A 24,450-nucleotide genomic window follows, 5' to 3' on the forward strand; every position below is an offset into this window, starting at 1 on the left:
CAACATTGAAAGTATTCTGTTTGTAAAATTGATGTATTTCTGATGGAGTTGAAGAGGGTGAAGCGTTAAGGAATGTGACTGCTCATTCTCTCAGATATTGGCACGCGAGGAGGTAGTTTAGCGAGCAGCAGAGGTTACTTGGAAATCGCAGGGAACGGACAGAGCGCATATCCGGGAAATCAGGATCAACAGGCGAATCACGCGTCACCCCTCTACAGTAAATACACGGATCAATCCTTACTTTCCTTTTGCTCGAACGTGAGTACAGAGTTTTCTTCACCCATCTACATGATGGAGTCACACTCTCTTTATTCACATGGTCAAGTGTAAAAAGCAATTTTATAAAAGTAATTTTTTATGTTCAGAAAATGTTATAGAAATTTCAAAGATATCGAAGCGTTTATTTACTTATATAAATAAATGTAATTAATTAATGAATTAATTAAATATTTAATAATATACTTAAAAGTATATTAAATGGAGGTAATGTATTTTTTCATGAACTTTCAGCTAACTAGGGATTAATAGATCTATGTTCTAAGATTGGATTTCATTTTAGGTTTCGGAAGTAACGCCTTGCACAGGGCTCAATACAGATAGAATTCGAGAGCAGCATTGTTGGAGTGATTCAGAGTGTTGTCATCTCGCCTACGAGCTACACAATTTACATCATGGGTCCTCATAAAACCCGTAATCAGATTTAAATCAGTTTACTACTAAGACTCTGCGTGCAAACAGCTAATAAAAATAATGAGAAAATTTCTTCAGTGGAAGAACGTGTACTATACACGGTTATTATAAAACGTACGAAGACTGTAAATACATCAACGGTCCGCCAAAATTGTTTTAATCATAACGCTGCTAAAAAGTCTCGAATTGTTCAAAATCCACATTTCTTCTACTGCTTTTGTATTACTCTATATTTTTTATAATGAAGTTGCTAAAACGAGGGAAGATGGACTTACAAAATTTCTATTTTTGTAGTAGATGTTACTATTTGCACTATAATTGTTATACAAAGGTTTCTAAAGGATTTCATTGAGTTTTACTATAGAGTGATTTACGAAACAATTTAATTGACAAGTATTATCACCGTAGGGTAATTAATGCAATTTAACGCTGAACTGTAACAGTGATGAATGACTTGCCAGTATTTCTATGACCATTTTGCTTTAAATTGCTAACTGTAAACACACAGATTTATTCTTTACAGAAATATTTATTGTACGACTAGAAAATAAGAAACTATTGGCTAATAAATCTATCTTCCCTCGTTTAACATTGCACTGTGGATATACTTGTAATAAATTATTAACGACAAATGTTTTTCAAGACTTTTAAGCAGCTATTTTTTATATAATAATATATCTCAGATTCTTTAAAATTATAAACTGGAGATTTTAAACTTAAAGACACACGTTTATTTTTTTATACATGTTCTTCTATCCTTTGACCTGTAGATGTTATATATACTGCATCAGAATCTGCTGAACCCGACTGTAAACGGATGTAGATATATAATAATTCAAGTTGGATATACATATGTATTAGCTTTATATATTGTACATCCATCTTCAATTATTTTTTCGTGTAGTCAACGAGCAAAGTGAACGACCGTTAGTCTGTGAATATCGCATTATCTCTAGAACTACCACCCAATAATTGTTTTGCGAAAAATATAAAACATAGGTTTGACGAAATTACTCTTGATTCTTATCAGGATAAAAAGATTAAGGAAATAGTTCAGGTTGGTAGTACTAGTGTCAGCAAAGAATTCATTTGACCAGGGTTACGTGGATTTCCTGAGACTTGTACTTTGCTAATATGGAACGGATTGAAATCGAATGATGTCCATATCCGTTCCCAATGAGTCTGGATTAATTGTCAAGATGTAGTCCTTTGTCGTTTATCACTTTGTACATAGGATATGTGAATAATTGTCAGTGACGTGTGTATTTATGATGTACAATTGCAAGCAAATGTATGTTTTTATTCTTGTGTATACTTGTATGTGTGTATTCGGGTTGTTATTTCTTGCAATGAATTCAGTTTACGAACACGAGGAGATCGCTTGAAAATTTTCCACGTGCTTTATTGCCTATCTGTATTTCAAATCTAATCAATTCATTATCCGTTATCACGTTCTCGACTGTTCATAATTAAACATAGATGTATGGAGACATTCCGATTAACGAGGGTTACGTGGAATTTTTTCGATGTCAATTTCATTGTCAATTATTGGTTTCCTTCTTGTTCGCTGTTATTGTTTTACCAGGAAGATTCGTTGGAAAAATATTATTGAACGAACATATCAATATTAAGAATGAGAATCATAATTAATAAATCAGTGTAGTAGCTTGAATTTAAAATGAAGACTTGATAAACAGATTCAGTACTTTGATATGTAAATTTTTAGATACATAAAATATTCCAGTGTATGAGAGCGTCTCTGATACAACATTTTCTCTGATTAAATCATGGAAAAGTACTATATCTGTTAAAAAGTACAAATGCGTAATTGCTTTGGATCGTACCATATTTAAAAACATTTATATTACCTTTTGTCTCAACAGCTTTCTATTTTAAAGATCAAGTCGAAGCTCTTATATATGTATATTCGATGTAAAAGTTCATAATTGATTGAAATAAAGTGGAACGTATATGTATACAGTGAAAGTATATGTATACATTGTTTGTTATTTTCCTAACAGATTTTTTTATTTGAAAACTATTTGGTCTACAATTTTGTGCTAAATACAAGCACATCATTTTTACAATAGTTCTTATCAATGATTCATGTATTTACATTATTACATTCTACTCATTTTCTTGTAGTTTCTACAGTGGCACACAATAGAAATTGCATGTGTTATTTTCTTGAGATATATCTTGCAAGTAGACACTGCGTTGAGATCGACTATGCTGGCCACTATCAAATCGGATATTCATTCTGAACATAGTGTCCATTTGCGAGAAATGGTCTCGAAAGCAACTCGTGATAGTTTTACTCTCAAATGAGCGTATCTCTTTGCAAATCATTCATTCGTACATTAAAGTCATCACTATGATTCTCCCTCTATAACTGTACCTATTAATGGAACTTTCTTTTTCTCATGCGGCAAACCGAGTGGTTCACTGAAAATAAAAAGGGTATATTAAATAAAAATTCACAAAAAATGAACAATTTTATGGAAGAATTACGTAATATTAAATTATGGAGGAAAGACTTTAATGGAATATTGCGTTTCTATACGTTGGTCAATTACCTAGAAGCTCCAATCACAAAATTTACCTAACTACTAAAGTAGACAAATAGTTATATTACTAATATTTAATAATACAAAATAGTGAAAAAGATTTATTAGAGAATTGAAAAATTGTTATTATTATTATTGTTATTATTATGAATTCTACACTAATTATCTGATATAACTATTAGACTATATAATGTTTAATTTCCTTTGTACGTGAAGGACTTATAAGTCAAATAGGCGAGTGAAGAAGTGTTGACAGAATTGCATCTCTTGTTTGAGATTTATTGAAAATTTATTATAAATCCACTTACCATCCACTGACGTTGTGCGCGGGAAGACATGTGTTTTCCAGCTGGCTGAAAGCCTTTCCTTCTTCGCAGACCTGCAATCGTGGCCGACCATTCACACACACGAAATAACGTTGACAGTCATAAGGACTGGCGTAGAACTCAAACTTGTACAGTCGATTTTCATCGTTAGGATCACTTGGGCACCGTAGTCCTAAGAACGCTATATTGACAATAGTAAAGCAGCAATTAACAATTAAACAGTGTAATTGAAGTCACGAATCACACAACAGCACAATTTCACTTTTTGCTACCATACTATGTAAGTTATTGGTATAAATGTTCTCGCTCTAATTAGACATATTTAATGACATTTAAAATAACATCAAAATCTTTTCCTTTGGGTATCTTAACGACAACAGTGTCAACAACATCACAAATGTATGAAAGACTCTGTTTGAACTTACTCCAAAAAATCTAACTCTCTTGAAATATTAATTGGTGTATCTGTCCTGTTACAGAATGCACCTCAATTGCAATAACAAAAACAGTTATTCCCAATATAATTGGCAAGTCTTTCATTAACTTGAAATTTTGACGATAAACTTGAAAATTAAAAATAAACTAATATCTTACAAATGTTTATAATTCTTCAATATTGAAATATATATATTTGTAAGAATTCGAGAATGTGAAAAGAATGATGTGTTTAGGTTAAGTCGTCATCTTCCACTTTCTGTAGGAATCCTGCTCTTGTATGATGCTTTTAATATGTAAAAAATTCCTTACGCTGTGATGCGACGAAAGAAGATAAAAAACATGTTTAAAAGATGTAAAGAAGAGGAGATATAAAATCCGCTCACATTCAACATCGCAGTCTGGTACTTGATCAGGCCAGTCGCAACGATAAGATTCAGAGTTGAAGGCCAACCCTTCGGGACAATGGAAAACATGTGCTCTCCCCTCTACACAGGACATGAATTTGCCACAATTCTGTTGATCTCCGATTTTGAAGAAACCATACTGATGGGGACAGTCATCCGTTGGCTGTGGTGTCTCTGAAAATTAATTTTTATTATTTTAATTTAACTGCCAATAAAATTATTTTTCAGGCATTTAAATGCTGTCTTCATATATCTTCAACGATGAAATTCTATACCTGTAAAATGTAAGTATAATATTGAAGAGTTAATTTACAAAAAATGATCAAATTTGAAAAGACTATTGTCACATGATACTAACGTCGGTTAGGTCTTCCATCACAATTCACACCGGCAGGATATTCACAAGGATAGGCGAACCTCACGTTAGGATTGAATAAGAGTCCCTCAGGACATAATTTGTGTTCCGGGATACCATCGATGCATTCGATGTAAGCGTCACATTGGGATGGCACAGAAAATCGACCATTCTTTTCAGGACAGCTATCTTTGTGTACGCTGGCCGCTGTAAAAATAAGATAAACAGTTTTCTTTACTTGCTAACTCTATTTAATCTTGAATCATGTTATTTCCATACTCTGTGGGAAAAATTGGGTTGTTAATGATCCAGTAAATATTCCACCCTCGATTTTCCTCCAGAGGAATTGTTACATTGAAAAATGTTTGAAACAATTTGGTTCAGAGAAATAATAAGTTCATTATAACATATGGTTCTTTTAGGTTTCCCTTTTGGAATTTTTTTACAGCAGCCTATACAACTGTTTCTGTTGATATGTTGCAGTATATATTTGTTAATATTTTTGCAATCTCCAAATATATTTTTTAATTGAAGTAATAGATGGAAATTGTCCTAAACATATTAAATGATCCAGTTTGCCTATGTAATACTAAAAAATATGTTTATATGTAATGCTATCAGTAAAATTGTTTAATAATAATTTAATATGTATTATATTTAGTATATATATAATATATGTTATATATTTAATAATGAAATAAATTAATAATGAAAATTTGAATTTCAGGGAAAATAATAAAGCAGTCACAGTATAACAGAAAAACATTCTCTTGAGATTGCAAGTAACTGTTACGGAACGTGAAGATGAAGCTGTTAGGAGAATCCAGGTTTTTCAACGTACATTTGTCAAACACCTGTTCCAATATTATTTCACGACAGAGTTTCTCGATGAGAGTTTTATGAAATCGTCCGAGTTACTTCACCTTCTGTTACAGAATCATTTTGCACTGGTTCTGTGCCTCTTACTTCATAATTTCTGAAGTGATCCACGACGATGATCTTCCAGGAATAGATATTGCCAAATGTTTTCATTTTCCATCAGTTCAAAGTAGATTTTAAGAAATTCTGTGATTTATCATTTTTTAAAAGATAAAAGTAACTCGTCACAGTTTATTAAGAATTTTTGATCCACTCTTTATCCACTCGATTTAGTTTTACTAAATTTAATAATCTGTTCTCTATAAATCTGGTCTAGTTCTTCTTCAACTCGTCAATCTCAATATAAGATTATGTATATATGTATATTAATTGTTCGAATTTATTCACTACTGTCTTTTATATATCTATCATAATTTATTTCAACATTTTTTGCACAAGCTTCCCATAAAATCTTTTCTCCAAATTCTTTCATTTATTATTATCGAATATCAAAAATATCCTTGATTATCAGTTCTGTAATATACTTTTTCCTGTTTTACGTATTCAGAGCTTTTAAAAAATGTCTTCCTCCTTTTACGCTTAACGCCATTCTATTTCTTTATTGATAAGTTAAACAAACACAGAAGACGCTGATTGCTAATGAATGGTTAATACTTGCAGAGCTCTTTTCGCGGTCCTTCGAATTGGGAAACCCTGGCCCCTTGCATAATGCAGCACCTTGAAGACGAAACCGGTCCCTGAACTGCGCATGTATTCACGCTCACTATCGAATTCTCGAACGGAGAAAGTTCGAGGATGCGATTTGACCTCCGCACTTCTCTATCTATCTTCATCTTACACTGAATATTATTCAATTATACGAACCGAAATAGAAATTGATACTAATTCAAGTCGTTCACAGATCGAAGTGGTTAATTCTATTTTTTGATATTTTTGAAACTTCTTGATGGAAAAGCATTTAATTGACGCTTATCTTACATAATTTCATCAACTTTCTCTATTTTACGATTTGCGAAGTTAACCGATTTGGCAAATAAGCAGCTCAGTTCACTGACTAGCAACTAAGGAGTGAAATAATGCGTAAAAGTTATGTAAATGCAATGTTATTAAAAGACGTACATAAAACATTGTTATGCAATTGTGGAAAAGTATTTTGGAAAAGTAGTTGGCGATAGAAAATAGTTGCAAATAAAAGGATTCCCCCGTTTAACCTTTTTGAAAATTTAAATGTTATAGATTCAAACTATATGGTTGAAAGTACTTAAGTGAACTTTTGTAGAATTTCTTACATATATGTGTATATGTAAAACGCGTAAAAATCACGGAAAGTATGAAAGTCTGAAAGTATAGCGTGACGATACTGTTAAATTACCACCTTAATGCCAGTTGAGGATTAGGCATCTCTGTTTCACTTAGCGGAAGCTGTAGCTTCCCTCGGGCGTCGAGATCGTCGTCTTCAGTTTACGTAACTTATTACAAAATCGGAAATCTATGATTTATAGTATGCTTTATTGGAACTCTCCGTTTGTTTACACGATTAGAAAATATTGCAAGCGTATATTGTAAATGTTTCACTTCTTAGTTGATGTGTTCGGTATTAGCGAATTAAAACTTGGAAGTTTCCTTTTTTCTAGATAAATTTTCGGCATTAAAAAATTGATTTCTTTTGTAGCGTGAATAATGAATAACACTCAGGTTGGCAATCGAGTGAGTATCTTAATGAGAAACGGTGTGTTTTGATCATAAAGCGATAATGAGAATTATCGTGGGAGAATGGTCGTGCAAAACGTGACATGGTGATGCAACATGATGATGAAAAGCTGAATGGTTTACCGGGACAGTCAATGAATTTTAACAAACACGACTATTTTTATCGATGGGATAATTTGGAACCTAAGCAACAAGACACAATTTACATGAGCAAACAAGCTGAAGCCATTGAAATATCTCTCTCCATCTGTTTCCACTAATTTACAAACCTACATAATGACCAGAAGAATCTGTTGAAGTATCTTTTAATGCATTCTGAATCCATAAAAGAGGCAGTAATTCTTGGATTCTTGAAAGAACCGGTTAGATCAGTATTATGGGAAATATTCTATGGATATTCTGTATTATATATGAATCTGTAGTATTATTATAGATAACATATTTGATAACATTAGTATTATTGTAGATATCTTGTTTTATGGGGCATTATGACAGAAGACGTCTAATATGAGTATTATAGAATTCAGTATTATAGAAGATCAGATTTTAAAGAGCTGTAAACTTCATTGCAACAAGTACTCTGCCAATTTTTATCTTCGCTGCAATTACTAGCACTTACACTGATTCTGGAATCCCTATTATCGCAATAACTGTGATAATCATATGATTCCATTGACTGAATACAAAATTGCTAATTATACCTGTTCTATCATGTGACACTTGAACTTGGAAAATGTATATTCATCTATCTATATGTTTTAAGAATTGGTATGTATTCTTCTAGCTTGAATAAGAACGTATGTATGAATAAGAATCGTATATTAATATCTTAGTATTTGCATTTAATTAAATAACATTTAATTAATCGAAGGCCTTTGGCAGAAATTAATATGATATTTATTAAAAATATTCATTAAAGTTTCATAGTTTATTAGAAAATTGAAAAATTAGAAACGTTATCCTTGAAAATAGAGATTTTTTTCTATGATTACACAATTTCTTTTTTGTCAATCATCCATTCTTAATAAATTCCATCATAACGAGCAAATTACAAGTGATAATATTTTTCTTTTTGCAAATAAAACGTATTCTTCGTTAAACGATATATTTTGAATAATTTCAATTGCAAGGGATAACAATATCTTTCATTTTGCAGTCTGTCACGAATAAGATAGTCTGCCTAAGGAAGAGTCTCTCATAAGTAATCACAGATGAGCACACATATCTTCAGGAACCATGCATTATAAGACACAAGAAATGTCACCGATTCTGCTTTGCAAAATGAAGAGAACGGCGTTCGCTTTCTCGAAGATACGATCTTGTATAGACGAGAGTTGAAAAGAAGCCCTCTGGAAGGAATGCGAGTCTGCTTGGTTATTTCTAATAGACGTAACACAATCATAAAGAGGAGCACGCGTATTGGCTGAAAGTGCCACATATGGAAATATCGGATATAAAAATACGTGAGCGATAGTCCTCCTTTCAGATAGATACTGAATCTAGGGTAAGTGCCCCCAATATCGCCTACCAAATTTTCAGTTGTTCTCAAATAAAAGGTAAGGTCTCAAGCGAAAGAGATACTATTTGTGTTTCATGTACAAATATAAAATACGTCTTTATATATATATATATATATATATATATATATATATATATTTTTATATCTTCTTTTTTTTCAAAATATTACTGGTGAGCGATATTACGGGCTAGGCCTAGGCGATATTAGGAGCACTTACCCTACGTATATACCAATGGAGGCGTTCACATGACGATTTTCGTGATACATAGTATAGCGATACTGGTTTCCTGTATCCCAAGTACCTCCGCCGCTGGCGATACTTTTCGTACGAAGTCGGTAGATCAAAGAATGATCAACACAGGCGATAGACACAGGCAACCTATACACGAACAAATGAGACTGTATGTTTCATTTCCAGAAGTGTATCACGAACGTGTATCGCAATACGCAGTTCGTGATACACGTATCGCGTGTGAAAAGGGCCATAGAGGGCAGACCCTCTCTTGCCCCTGTGCCGTCCCGCGAAACTTTCCAACTGGTCACAGTACTCACAGCTCGCGAAGCCGAGGACGCCGCAGGCGATCAACAAACGAACGGTCGTTGTTGTTATGGTCATCTCGAGCTCCTGCTGTCTCGACTTCCGAAACCAAAACTATCTGAATCCTCCTGCTCACGAGCTTTTATGATCTTCGCTCTACCACCACGCATGCCGGCTCCTTCTCGGTCTTCTCCTCCCTCATACGTTTTTTGGGATCACTCAAAATTTTGAGATGCTATGTTACATAAGACAAATTTGGATTTACAATGGATTACTATGGGAGGATGATAGAAATTTGAATTTGGATAGGAATTGAAAATTGGATGAGAATATTGTATATTAGTAGCGCATCGTATATTTATACTTGATTCAATAATGTTTAATTAGATAAAATCATATTTGACTGCAAATATTTCTGCGAATATATATTTTTAGAAACACAAATAAAAGGATAGGACCTAGAATTGAGATTTGTTTCATCTACTTTGGATATTTTACATATTTTGTATGCATTATGTACGTTTCATTTATTTTTCAAAAACTGTATTTATGGAATTATATTTTGTAATATAGAAATACACCAATTATATTTTGGTGTATTTCTATATTACAAAATGTAAACGATGACCTAATGCATAATTATGTTTTTTTAAATTATATTTTTTATATCTCAATCTATAGGTACAATTAAAATAGAAAATTTCCGTACCTATGTGTATGAATAAATTAATCTTTTTCATACAATTGCATTACCTTTCTTATTCAAAAATAGTTCTTCCGATTTGAAATATTGATTCCTCAAAACGGCGTCTATAATGCCATCCTAACCTCACTTTCTTCGAGCTCGCAATACAAAGTAACATTCCAAACCGAGTCTGTCCATCTTACAGCATATTTTTCTAATGTATCGAAGAAAAGGTTTGTAGACGAGCGATACGTAGAAAAAATCGAAGAAAATGTCAAGGCTCTGCTGGTTGGACGCCCGAGGCTTCTCCAATCGCGAAACTTAGCACATCGTCCGACGTTACGCAAATTCCTGTATCTTTTTAACCGCTTTTTTCCTATATCTTCTATATGTGTATTATTCTTTCTTTCGTACTTCCGCGAAAGGATTTGTATCCTTAAAACTTTCATGTGAAAGTGAATCATCGAAATTGAATATTCATAATCTCTTCGTAAACACAGTTACATTGTCTGTATTATTTTTTTTTTTTTTTTTTTTGGAAATGTTTTATGTGTTCTATCGATAATCAAAATTATGGTAGATAAAACTCTTACGAGATAATTAGTTTTGCACTTAGGTGAATGCATTTGTACACTTTGATCTTTATTTTTTCTATTTTTCGTTTTAAATTTATTAATTTCTATTCTTTTCTATATCTCCAATTTATTTAAGCAATTGTTTTTCGTGTTAATTTGCAGGAGGAAGAATTGACTTTGCACCGTTTCATTCATTGCCATTGTAACGAGTAATTACATGACTCTGGTCTTGCAGCAGAATTCGTTCCCAGCAGTGTTTCGATACGATCCTTTGTGTAGCGTTCGATGGTTATTATAACGTGAAATCGATTTTGGTTTACGCCTTATAGTATGGTTGAGCATTATTTTTACGAGAGAATTCAAATTGAAAAATTAACGAGATGCGTGGGACTCGTGATATGAAATTTTATTGCATCTCCTTACCCATGATGGAGCATATGGTTATAATTCCGGACGCTATAGATTATTTTAGTAAGTCAAATAAAATAATAAATATTGATAACAATATGGAAAACTAATATAACCTTCAGATATCCTATTTAAATTTTCATGTATTTTAATATTATGCAAAGTGGAATGGGCAATGAAATTTTAAAGATAATAAATATGAATTAATATTTACTAATAAAATACATTTAAATTATTATAATAAAATTCCTCTTAATAGATGTAAAATCTGATATACAATGAAGAATATTATCATTATAAAACAAATTATTAATAAAACGAATGTTAATTAATCTTTATTAATTGATTAATATTTGTGAAATTTACAATGAAAGTTTTTATTTTGTTTTGTCGATTGTTGTCACTATTCTGAATAACATATTTGAGCCAGGATAAGTTATAGGAATACACATATTTTACATTGCCAGATTATGATATTGGATTAAATATGATAATACTGGATAATTCGACCTAAAACGAGTGAAGGTTATATTATACGTGTTCATTGAATTATTCAGTCTCCTCCATTTGTATTAATTACACATTCCACAATATTTAAGCGAACTAATCTGCTTCCTTTTAAATACTTTCAATTGCGCCTACGTGCAATCTCGATTCATAGTTTAAAACTAGTTTGCGAAAAATTAAATATTATTTAAATGAGTACTTCGATCTTTTGATTAGAATTTGTAAACCTTTATATAGATATTTCGTGATTTAAAAGGAATATAGAGAGAAAGCTGAATTTAATCCCTTTAATTAAATTTTGTTTTATTGATGAAGGTTTGTTCACTTTATGGACACTGTGAGGATCTTGTGACTTATTTCAAATGCTCAGAATCACTTTGGACACAATAAACACTTTATTTTTACATAAGCGGAACTAAGCTTATTTATTTAACACTTTAACCTAATCCAATCTTCTAAATCGAAGCTAAACTTTATAATAAACTTCGTTAAAATTTCCCTACCTTCTCGGCACGTCTCAATGCTTCGAACTCTTGTCCCTAATCGATTATTTACAAAAAGAAATACGTTGATAACAAATAAAAATAATTAAAATATATGTAAAATGTGATATGATAACAATGTCACTGCCGAGGTACCGAATAGATGTGACGTTCAATGTTTTTTCATGTCCTGCATTTTCGGGGTCACCTGACTCCTCGTATCATTTTTGTATCGCATGCGACGTTATCAACAGTAGAGTAGCGGTTTGAATCGAAACTAAATTTTTCTATGAAATTACAAATAAGGTATAAAACTACATTTTTAATCGAGTTCGTATAGAAAACACTCCGATTTTTTGGCAGGTAGGTATGTCACAATCTTTTATGCCCTCAGTCGATAATAATATGCAACAAGGTGTTATCGTTGATCAGTAACATAGATTTCTTTGGCGGATGATAACGCAGGGAACTTCTTTAGCCTGAAGTTGTTGCCCTGCACTTCTTTGGTCTAAAGTTGGCGATGTGTGTAGCTCTGAGATCAGTCACTATGTCTACAAATCAAACAAATTTTCATTTGCAAAGAAAGTTAAGAAATTAAGAGAATTAATCTGGCAGACCAGTGCCTAAGACGGTAACGTGGCCGGCTACCACCACGAAACCAGAGTTTCAATCTCGTTGTGCCTGCACTTTTCCTAAAATATTATTACATATGATAATAATTGACTCTATTCGTCAACGTCAAGCTGAGTTACATTTCGAGATTCTTTCGGGAATGTTAGACATTTCATTTTTCGAAAATAAATCTACAGTTGGTTACTTTCTGAATAATCACTTTTATTTTTGATCCTTATCAATATTAAACAACGTAGTTACGTAAGGGTATATATATTACATGGAAAATTCTGTCTTCCTAGTGCGCATATATCTTCCCAAGATACCACGATTTTCCCCGAGAGAAGAAAAAAAATTTGTATTTCGATAATTACACCGACTCACACATTCTCCGATCTAGTTCTCCCTCTCACGCTCAACCTTTCACTCTCTGTCTCTCTTACTCCGTTATCGTTTGTCATTTTTCACTCCTCCACACTGGAACATATTACTCAATTTTCACATTGTTTCTAAAATTATTAACTTTAAAGACGACTCGAAAAGCTTCTGCATTATTCAATTCAAAAACAATCAAATTGACCTCTCCAAATAATACTCAAACGATATGTCTTTGTCCGATTATCTATTTTCCTGCAATGTTCTTTGTTTTACTCCTTATCCGTTCCCGTAACAAGAAACGTATCCTAACCTCAAAACAATATAGAATTGTAAGTATATAATACTGTAAAATGTTAAATATACCGAATAAAAGTTGAATAAATAACGAATCTGATTTCTTGTTTCGTCCAGAGTGTGGGTGGACCATGTATCATCCAACCGAATGTGTGGAAGGACCAACATCGCTCCACACGATGTACCAAACGAGATAATTCCCCACTTTTGGTGGAGGATGCACGATCAGAACTCTGAAAAGCGAGTTTTCCATCGAGATACCCTCGTTTTCGAACGAAATTTCACGAATTTGTCCATATATGTAGAGAACGAAGAGAAAGGGATCTGGATGGGAACTCTGTGGTCACTTGGAGGTAGAAACCGAACGGGAAACGAAGAAAACTAGTTTCTTCCCCGTACTGGCGTCACTTCCCTATTTGCAGCAAACGAGAAAAAGAAGCGAATGTTTATTCAAATGGACGCACACGATCCCTCTCGCTCGTTAAACGCGTTGGAAGATAATTCTCATCGTAAACTGCGCCACTGAACACGTGACTATAGTTTTCTAACACCATTCCGCTCTCTTCTCGGTGTTCCGGAGTAATTTACCGCAATTTCGAAGTACGCTTTGTTCGAGCATGGTGCTTGATGAGCCTGAGTGAACCTAACGTTAGTCGATTCTACTGGAAAAATCATTTTTCTCGCCTGTTTTCCTTACGAGAGAACGAGTAGAAGAAAAATTTGAACAACACGTCGCCTTATGTTTCCAATACTTATACAATCACACAAGAACATTTCTTTTTAAAAATTGTCAATCAACTTGATAAGAATTTTTGGTAATTTTATGCTCGTCTTATGTATGTTGTCAAAAAATAAAAGTTTCTTCTTTCTAGGGAGTTTCTGAGATTTTATTCGCGTTGGTAGGAAGATGTCAGAGGTTCATCGAGCAGCCATACGTCGCAGTAGGCCATTTCCTCCTATCTAAGAATTTGAAAGACTAACTAAAAAAGCAAAGAGCAAAGTGCCGCGTCGAGATTCCGCTTTTGCCGTCATTATTCTTCTCCATTGGTTTGTAAAAGAGATTCTCGAAATTTTACGTTCCACGAGAAAAAAGAAAGATCAAAAGTTCTCTATTTTTTGGGGGGCTCGAATTATTTCTGAGCCTTGTTTGACGATCCAGGGATTTTTTAAGTGGATGTGCAGGCACTGTTCTTTCACAAAATGGAACCATTTCAAACAACTTCAGCTCCTGGCTTTTTCCCTAGCGCGAAGGTCTAATTCGTTTTGTGGATCGATAATTACGCTATAGTTTCCAATCTTTCATTCTTCAACGAGTATCAACAATCATTAACCATTTTCTTTTCTAATATTCTTCTATTAGGACGTTAGTCATAGTGATATGTATTCGGTTAACAACACAAACTGAGAATATACCCAGCCGGTAAATAGTTTGACTTGGATTTAAATCAAATGCTACCAACTGTTCGGAGTATATTAAAGCTCTTTTAGACGAACAAAGTTGATAATATGTCCAGTAACTTGATTGCTATGCCTTCTAAGGAATTTTTCTTGGGCAATTCCCTTTTCAAATATTGTTCCAGGGATTAAAAGTGCTTCGATGTTATTGATACTCGTTCAAAAACTGTCGTCAGGGATGTTCAAAGATTGCTAATCAATGCTGAATAAGCGGATATTCGGAACAGCGATCACCGCTCAACTTAGATCGAAGCATATGGGGGATGAAGAAGACATTTTCCCCTAATTATGTTACTAGTCCACATTGAAGACTCGTGCCTTCCTTAATCGATCTTCCTTTTTAGATTATCTTAATTGAGATATGGTTGTACTTTGTTTTCAAGTAAATTTTTCTAGAATCTTTCTAACCTAACCTAGTAAACATAACAAAATCGATATCGTAGTTAAAGTCATATTTGGAAAATACTGTTTGTTACTCTTCTTCATCCGCCGATAAGCTCCTAATGGCGACGTTACAGGGGCCGGAACTGAAAACTAAAAAAATCCTAATACAGCAGCCTCGTTCTTGGATCGATCGATCCGCGATCGAACCTATAGATCGATGGTCGCGCATAGAAAGTATATCTCGTCATATATATATATATGATACATATATATATAATATAATATAATATAATATATATATATATATTAGAAAAATTTTTTTAACAGACGCATTAATACTTAAAGATAAATGTTCAGATCAATCTTTCATTCTTCCGCGACATTTACTCCCACTCTTGCGCTCTCTTCTTTGATCATTCGTTCCACTACCAGAATTTCACGGTTTTTCCCTTGCAAAAGGTGCAGACTGATATGTGAAAAGATCACTGATCGATATGTAGATCCGATATGGAGATCCGAGAATAGAATAAATGGAGAGACGTAAATTTCCCAAGCTGCCCCCTGTAGCTGTCTTTCCTCTGTAATTTCTTCTTTCCCTTTTGCCTTATCACTTTTCCACTTGCTCATTTTCCCAATTTTCCCATTTTTTAACTCTTCTATTCAGTTTCTCAATTTTTTCACTTACCAACTTTTCTCACTTTACCCAATTTTCCTATATTTTTTATATTTAGTTAGTATCTTCCTTATCATTGTCATCCTTGTCATTTCATACGATTATACCAGCTACCTTTGTTCTCACAATTTTCCTCATTACAATTTCTTCTCTTTGTTTCCCAAAGCAAAGTGACAAATACGATCATCGAATGGACGTTTATGATATTCCAAGAGTATTCTCTTCTTTGTAAATTTTAAAAACAAACAAACCTAAGGTTGTCGGTAATATATCCACTAGTAACAATCACAACTCTACTCTAGAACGTAAGATACATAAAACCATTTATAAATAATAACAATTGAGTGGTCAACAGTCGTTGTAGGAACTTGTCATTATTAGAACTGGATGTTCTCTACTGAAGAACATTTATAATCAAATAACAGATACCATTTTCCTATGGTGCTCCACAGTAGGGCACCCCAGAGCTGAGAATTTGTATCAATTTCAAAATATCAATAATTTCAAATCTACATATTGCTCTCTCTTTCTCTCTCTCTCTGTGTCTCTGTCTTTCTATCTATTTATTTATTTAATTTGCCTGTTTGTTGATTCATACCAGCCCTCTGCAACTCCCATAGAACCCTATTTATGGTGTCTAGCAGGGGGCTAACAATCTTTAATCGAATATGTCCAATGGAAACGCGACTTCACGTCGCAATTCCAGTTTAATGTACAAGATAAGATTAAAATTCCTCTTGTAAGATTATAATCATATAATTCTAAGCTTTCTTCAAGATTGGGAAAGACTAGATTTAGGCAAGATCCAGTTTCTTTCTTTCTTCATATTTTCTCCGCCATTTTGTTTCTTTCCATCTTCATCTTCTACTCTCGTGTTTTCTTCAACTCTCAGGAACAACGTTTCTTCGTTACGATCGTCTTGTTCTTTAATTCTTCTCTCTTCATCAATTAGCTGCACGTCTACACGCATCTTTCAGCAGATAAAATGCTCTCTTGGAAAACATAAGTGTCGCTTTACACCTAAGAATGGTAATGGTTGCGCTTCAACTTCTTTTTGGGGCATACCAAATTTATACTTATTTTTATAACGTATGAGAGTTTTTGAGAAGTAAAATGCAGAACTATGACTTTCATGGATAGGGATCATCATTTTATATATTATGTGTATATAAAGTTCAAACACATTGCGCAGTTTGTTTGGACGATGTTTAGACTTTGATCAGCAAGGTCTTTGTCTTTATCATATTGGCTTCTATAACGCATCCCGTCATTTGCGGGTCTTCAGTTTGCTGGTATCTATCTAAGAACAACATGTTTCTTAATAATACTAATTAAATCTAACTTATACCTAACTCAAACAAAGATCAATTTATTCAGTTAATCGAGCTCTCAACCTGAATGAGTCATAAAACATGTATATCCAAGTAAACTGTCCAATATTCATAAACTTTATGTATAGACAACATTAAAGATAATAATCTCTGCGTTTTAAATACGGTATTTTCAGATTTTATTCGTCGAAAACTACCACATATTATTAAAAAGGTAAAAAATTCGGAATGCTCCAAAATAAAGTTTAGCCGTGGTCTCTCCCCCAACTTCTATTTTTGTTCTTCTTCTTCATGATTCCGCCTCTGACAGCTCTGCCTCTCATTCTCTCGCACTCTCAGACTCTCCCATTCTCTCGCGCTCTCTCTCACTTTTATACAACTAGAATAATAAATATTGCCGCGAAAATTATTTGCTACATTCGTCCCAAACAGTAGTCAACAAGTTCGCCCATCGGAGACTCGCGGTTCCGCTATTTTTGTTTCTGTCTTTACGTTTTTTTGAACGGGATTCTTTTGAATGATCATTAAAAGGTGGATTATGCTCGACGATCGATTAGGATGGATTTGGAAATTGACGTTTCTCAGTGTGGAGAAGTGAAATTAGTAAGGGAAGCTCAGAATTTCGAAGCAGCACCTCCTGCACAATCGTCGAGCGCTTATCGAGAAAGATTCTGGGTTTCTATATCCTTTTTTTTAAAAAAACCAGTTCGTGAAATTTCCTCGTTAATTCTTCATAGAAGAAACAAATGATTAAATCATTACACTCTACTCGAAGAAGCATATGCATCAATTCTCTTTCAGCCATCTTAAATAATAAATTTCCAACTTATTTGTGTCGGGCACCCTAATTTTAAAATCAACAAAATTGTTTTAAAGCAATTCGAGATCAAACATTAATGCATATTCTGCATTAATCATAATATAAATTATAACATTAAAGAAATCTCTTTGAAAACCAATTATCTAATTTATCTGTTTACCACTGTAACCTTACAATCAATGAAACTCTAATTTTACTATAGCAAGATGCATCAGTTCACCATTAAGTATAACATAATCTAACCTTAAAAGACCTTTCAGAAGCAGCTATCCAACTTATTTATGTCAATCATTCTAATCTCAAACAATTCTCCAATAATTATAACATAACCTAACGTTAAAATATCTCCTTGAAAAGCAACTATCCGACCTATTCCTGTCAACCATCATAATCTCAAATAGTCCTCCATTAATCATAACATGAACTTAAAAGTACCTTCTTGAAAAACAATTATCCAACTTCCTCCTGTGAACCATCCAAACCTCAAAACCAATGAAATATTTTCAAACATAATGGCACTTACCAAATATTTAACTTGTGTATTAGCTAACTAAAAATTATAAATGAATAGCCTCGCGAGTACCAACTCCATAGTCCCTCGCCTCATAACCTCTCAAAGGCCATTATACACCGCGAGCTCCGAAAGGGTCGTTTTTTTACGCCGATGAACGCTCGACGCCGGTCAGGCTCGCATAATAATTTATCTTGATATCATCAAATATATATATTTATATCGGCGCTGGTAGCCGCTCAATCGTCCCAGGTGGGGAAGCTTTCGTGGTCGATGAACAGCGATGATTGGCCAGCAGTTTCTGGCCTTTGACTTGGTGTCCCACCGAAGTTCGTGCTGCCGAACACAGGCTGCCCAAATGCATCTAGTTGCTGGCCCTCATAGATGCTGCGATCAGTCGTCGTGTACGACGGATGCGTTTGTTGTTGTTGCGGTTGTTGCTTTTGTGTATCTGTTACTGTCAATTCGATGTTCCCGGCTGACACACTTTCCTCTAGATTCTCCGAAGTGCTTCCCTCCTCCAGGCTGCTGTGCTTGATACCGTAGTAGAAGTACATGATGAAACCTAGAATTGGTTATAGATTAGGTTATGTTAGGTTTTATAATTTGGAACTTTAGAAGCTTGAGAAAGTTTAAAATGTTATTAGGACATATTTAGACTAGGGTACCTTAAACGTTTCTTATTAGTGATTCTAGGTAATCAATAGGATAAAATAGATTAGGAGTAGAATTATTATTAATAGGAATTTGACATTTCTGTGCATTTATGGGAAATTTAAAGATACAAAAATGTATTAGCAGTTAATAATATAAAGAAACATCCAAAGTACTAGAATATCCAAAGTACTGTACATATTACATAAATTATTACTTCTGGAAGCTTCAGGTTGTAAACCAGATATCTAATAAGAATTATATTTGGATTTTGCATTAGCATTGCATTAGCTTACAAGGTGCTTACAAGATGCAGTATCTCTTCGAGTAGTTATGATTCAAATTGCGTTAAAGTAAAAAAGAAATTTGTTAGGTTTACCGAGAATCATCCAGACAGTGAATCTGACGAGTGTCAAGATGCTCAGCTTGAAGATGAGGTATATGTTCACAGTGATAGCAATCGCCGGTACAAATGGAAGTCCCGGTGTCATAAACATTACGCTACTTCTAAAAATGTTCCAATTTCACAATAACTGAGTAAGAGAATATTTAGTTAAAGTTTAAGTAAAAGTTCTATTTCGAATTGAAATTTACCTGTTTTGTGACTTTCTACTTATGGCAAGCAACACTCCAATTATGGCAAAGAGGAACACGAACATCATTATTGTTGTGAACGTTCCCATATTTCCTAAAATGAATAACGTTAGTATTACATTATTGATATCGATTGGAAAGTTGAAAGAAAGGTGAAAGGTTAAAGGTTTATTTCTCTGTGGCTCACCCATGCCGCAAACTATAATCAAATCGAAGATGAGGATCAGCAAAAAGAGTACGCCGACTAATTTCATGACGTAGCGACCAGACGCCTCCGTCGCTGGGCCTCTGTCAACCCAGGGGAAGATGGCAGGACAGAGATATTGCGCTGCCTAAGATAACAAGACATTTTATATTAGATATCAGAATAAACTCCAAATTAAATTTTAAAAACGAAAAAATTACAGATTAATTATTATACTTATACTATATACTTTGTACACTACAAAAATATTTAATTGTTAAATTCAAGAAAAAAGGGAAAGATTCAATATTAAATACTGAAAGAAGATTCTAGAATAAAATTATAATTGGCAGTAAAAAATATGTATTACTTTAATAGAGTATAACAAAAAATAAATAAAATAAATAAAATTATAGCTAGAAGAATAAAACAGTATTCTATACCGTTATAATCAGGGAAAACAGGAATGTTACAGAGTTATAATTAGGAAAGTAAAGAATATTCCAGAATTATAATTAGAGAAAGAAAGAAACATTTGGAAGCTTCTAAATTTTATACCTGCAATCGACGTTGGAGGTAATTCAAAGGTGGTCCAATTATTGGCGTATTTCCTGGATACTGATGCGCACTGCCACAACCGGAGGCAGCTGCAGCTGCATGCACACTACCGTAGAATTTATTCTCAGTTCTATCACTGACTAAATATTGGTCATCTTTACCCAGACCAACTTCATCCTCCTCTGCACCATAAGTGTCGTCCGAGTCTGGCGACGAACTATTGCATCTCCTCACTCTTCTTACCTGAAGAACAAGCAGTTCATCTTTGACTGTTCATTCGTATAAACATTTTTATCATTATTGTCACAACAGTGTTCATTATTCTTGCAACTTTACCATGATACGTTGGCCACTGTTTGCTGCAGCAAGATCTGACTGTGTAGCCTGGACAGAATTCAGCGCAGTAGTTAGCTGATCGGGTCTCAGCTCCTTTCCATAAGTCACTTGACCATTTCCCTGATTTTCTTTAGTTGGTGATCGGCAAGGTGTTCTTAAACTCTGTGGTAGCAACTCTACAAGGTTCGTTGAGTGAGGTTGATAACGGAGAATCAGTACACAGGTAGACACCAAAGTGTACGCTAGTAGAGTACCTAAAAATCCAAGGACAAAGAACATTTTAACTATGTATTTGATACTATATACGAGGTGACTATCTCGCTGGAGACGTCAAAGAAGAAGCTGCTGATTGAACATTGTTTCCACCTAAACAATGACTGGAAACGGTTCTTATTTTTAACTCTTCAAGGGCAACTTCTCCTTTTTGTAGCCTCAAGTGAAGAAAGTCGCTCTGTGTTTTAACTATAGTTTAACGAACTATTAACCAGATAACGATAGATACGTCTCGCTATCGTTAGTAATCGATGAAAAGAAATATTTCACGTGACTTAAAGAAGACTCGATATTGAAAGAATTAACTGGTTCGGGTTACTTCGATTCTTTACGGTGTGAAGGAAGAGGGAGAGCTGATTTTTTTATAGGACTCACCGATGGACATCATCTCTACCAACACCTCTAATTGAATAAACAGCGCAGCCAAGGCTGCACATACACCGGAAGTCAGTGTTGCTATGACTGGAGTACCTGTTGCTGGCCACACTTGGCTCAGAGTCCTAGTGACCATACAAAAATACATCATTAGAAAGTGTAAATCTTACAAAGTGATCATTAATGAAATATACAAAAGGATATTTATGAATTAAATAAAGATACAAAAATCGAAATTGGGATTTTTCAAATAGAAATTTGTAACATCTCTAGAAAATGTATTGCCAATTTTGTTCTCATCTTATTTAGTTAATTTCAATTAATATTTATTTTAACTAATACCAATTCAACTTTACATAGAAGAAGATTTAAAAACGCAAATGAGTCGAGTCTTACCGACAACGCTGTCAGGTCAAACTTACCTGAATATAAGGCCATCCTGGGCCATAGCATAGACTATCCTAGGCATGGGAAACATGCTACCAAACATGGAGACTGTCAATCCAGCCAACGCACCAACTGCCACGATATATTTGCACTTGTATGCTCCAACTTGACCAAACATCTCCACCAATGCTGAATCTTGATCTACCTCATCGTATGGCACTGAAAAAAGGAAGTAGAACATTCTATCAGTTTCCCACCTAGTACCTTTCTTACTTCTTCTTACTTTTTCCCTTCTTCTTTTTTAGGCTGTTTTTCTAAGGACTTTTATCAGCAGACTGTGTTAAGAGAACTGCCAAGTATTCGCGTTCGAAAAATGTAAAGGTTGGCTTTTTAGAAGCAACAATTATGTCCGTTATTTAGAAGCATAACGAACCGTGCCTGTGTGACGAGGGTAAGCGAAGGATCACGTGTCGTTGAAGGGTGGCCAGAGATGCGTGAAGGGAGGTCAAGGATGGCCAAAGGCCTTTTGGTCGACGGATGACAGAGTTGAAGCGAATAATCTGTGGAAATGCCATCACTTGCCTGTTAATAATTAAACTAGCGTCATTAAATAACAACTATTCAGTCTAGAACATCTATAGAATGTTGTTCTCGTAGCTATATTTATTTTGTTGCTTGTTGCAATTAAAGCAAACGTCAAATTGAGATTAGAATAATTTTCAAATTTCTGTGTTAATAATGTTAATAAAACTAAGAGATTGAATTCATAAAATAATCGAATATTTGGTTACTCCTTATGCTGCACTTGTAAACTATTGTTGTCACAATTATATTTCATCTTGGAACTTATACCATTTGTTTGAATGTAAGCACTTAAAGTTTAAATTAAGACGATGTTAACATTCTTGCTTTAGCATGTTGCAAGCCATAATATATTTATCCAATTGTTCACATTTTCTATAATTCAAGATACAAAAGAAGAAAGAGATTAATGTTTATTAAATTATATAAAATTTTTTAAATATTAAAATTAAGAAATTTCATTTTTCTTTATTCCCTCTAAAATAGTATTATATATATATATTCATTATTGGCAGTTGTTTTGTCATTTGTTATGAAGACACAGGCTGTACAATTCCAAATATTTCTTCTTTCCACGAAAGGGTGAATTTAAATCGAAGCTTAATCTTTTAATTGGAACTCTTCTACTTTTCTGTTTTTGTATTTCCTATGTTTGGTCCTGTTTGCATCTGAAAATTGTAGAAACAGCAGAGAGTAAAGGGAACCGGACAAGTACTTACCAACCAGCGTCAGCATCATGCTGGTGGTGACATAAGCGGTGAGTATTATGATTAACGAGGCGACTATAGCGAGGGGGATGCTCCTCTTCGGGTTTGTCGCCTCTTCGCCGGTGGTCGCTATAATATCGAAGCCGATGAACGCGTAAAAACACGTCGCTGCACCGGTGAACACCTGCAACAAGTATATTGCCTATTAATAGGACAGTTAAAGTCAGGAATTCCTGTTCAGACGTGTGTATGAATGTGTCAACAGCACACGATCGTTTCGTTTTTTCTTTCTGAAATATTTATCGATGGATTTGTTCTAGTTTGCAATTCATACTTTCAATATCCCCAAGTGGAGAATTTGTCCATGGAATAAATTTTTAAAGAGTTCCATGTACCCTTGGTCTGGAAAATAATTCATAGAACATTCCGAAAGAATGACACATTCTACAATGATGAAAATATTCGTAGAATATTCTTGAAGAGTTTCATATTCTTTAACTTAGAAGGTTATCCTTAGAATTTTCTAGGTAAAACCCCGCATTCTTTATTTAAGAATTTATTCAGGGGATATTCTACAGAAACTTTATGTCACCGAATAGGACATTTTGTCTACAAAATGTTCTGTAACAACGGTATATTTTTCAACTAAGAATTTATAGAATAAATATCCTGGAAGATGATATAAAAATTGTACGCTTTCGAATAGGCGATTTATCCATAGAATTCTGCATCAGAATTTTGTTATTAATATCTTGTCGAATTGAAAATTCATATCCCTTCGTACAAAGTGATGGGAAATTTATCTGAAAAGTTAAAATAAGATACTGATCACATTCTGGGTGAAGCTCGATCGCGAACAAGGGGGAATAATTGAGGATGAGAAATGTTCTGCAGCCTGTTAGGGTTGGAGTTCTGGTGAGCAGAATGACAAACGAGAAGTTGCGCTCGTTTCGTTACTAACCTCAACATGTTGCAACTTTTCTGCACAACCGTTTAACCTGCAATTCTGGCTGAGACTTATTTCGCAACGAATTGAAATCTAACTCACAATGAAATATCGTTGATAACTTTACAAGGAATTTAAATCTGATCTACAATCCGATATACATAGTATAAATGTACGATAATATTCACAATTAATAATATGGTTTCACTGAAATTTTCCAATTGTGAAAATCATAGGAGCATTTTGGACAACTCGACGATTGCTGATTAACAAAAAGAAACGATTCTTTGAAGAATTTTCTAACAACCTAATA

General features: G+C 33.9%; 3 protein-coding genes across 10 annotated transcripts in view; 1 reads left to right on the top strand and 2 right to left on the bottom strand.

Annotated features, from left to right (window-relative positions):
* Positions 1–2,660, top strand: part of LOC100749883 (parathyroid hormone/parathyroid hormone-related peptide receptor-like) — a 32,117-nt gene extending 29,457 nt beyond the window's left edge. For 3 of the 4 annotated variants that reach the window (XM_012385415.3, XM_012385416.3, XM_003489358.4), the window contains exons 13-14: positions 95–258; positions 560–2,660. In XM_012385415.3, the coding sequence (XP_012240838.1) occupies positions 95–258; positions 560–685 (290 nt within the window). In that variant the 3' untranslated portion in view covers positions 686–2,660. Of the gene's footprint in view, positions 1–94; positions 259–559 lie in introns of those variants that run through there. The other variant, XM_024367414.2, reaches the window with a different exon arrangement.
* Positions 2,661–2,689: 29 nt separating this feature from the next.
* On the bottom strand, positions 2,690–11,151 carry LOC100740985 (protein obstructor-E-like). Of its 2 annotated transcripts, none has more exons than XM_033320555.1 (6): positions 10,136–11,151; positions 9,441–9,644; positions 4,784–4,987; positions 4,405–4,599; positions 3,566–3,764; positions 2,690–3,135 (listed from the first exon to the last, which is right to left on the bottom strand). In XM_033320555.1, the coding sequence occupies exons 2-6, from the start codon at positions 9,502–9,504 to the stop codon at positions 3,063–3,065; spliced, it is 735 nt and encodes a 244-aa protein (XP_033176446.1). In that variant the 5' UTR covers positions 9,505–9,644; positions 10,136–11,151; the 3' UTR covers positions 2,690–3,062. The 2 variants fall into 2 exon arrangements, with proteins under 2 accessions (XP_033176446.1, XP_003489417.1); XM_003489369.4 differs by having other exon boundaries at positions 9,441–9,700.
* A 1,745-nt stretch (positions 11,152–12,896) lies between these two features.
* Positions 12,897–24,450, bottom strand: part of LOC100742024 (probable cationic amino acid transporter) — a 66,278-nt gene continuing 54,724 nt past the window's right edge. For 3 of the 4 annotated variants that reach the window (XM_033320632.1, XM_012385408.3, XM_012385407.3), the window contains 9 exons: positions 23,204–23,375; positions 21,938–22,121; positions 21,516–21,640; positions 20,868–21,121; positions 20,532–20,774; positions 19,977–20,121; positions 19,790–19,883; positions 19,575–19,702; positions 12,897–19,106 (listed from right to left, as the gene is read on the bottom strand). In XM_033320632.1, the coding sequence (XP_033176523.1) occupies positions 18,781–19,106; positions 19,575–19,702; positions 19,790–19,883; positions 19,977–20,121; positions 20,532–20,774; positions 20,868–21,121; positions 21,516–21,640; positions 21,938–22,121; positions 23,204–23,375 (1,671 nt within the window). In that variant the 3' untranslated portion in view covers positions 12,897–18,780. The remainder of the gene's footprint in view (positions 19,107–19,574; positions 19,703–19,789; positions 19,884–19,976; positions 20,122–20,531; positions 20,775–20,867; positions 21,122–21,515; positions 21,641–21,937; positions 22,122–23,203; positions 23,376–24,450) is intronic. The other variant, XM_033320631.1, reaches the window with a different exon arrangement.

Source organism: Bombus impatiens, unplaced genomic scaffold (assembly GCF_000188095.3).
Source record: "Bombus impatiens unplaced genomic scaffold, BIMP_2.2 scf_0320, whole genome shotgun sequence".
Taxonomy (NCBI): Eukaryota; Metazoa; Arthropoda; class Insecta; order Hymenoptera; family Apidae; genus Bombus; species Bombus impatiens.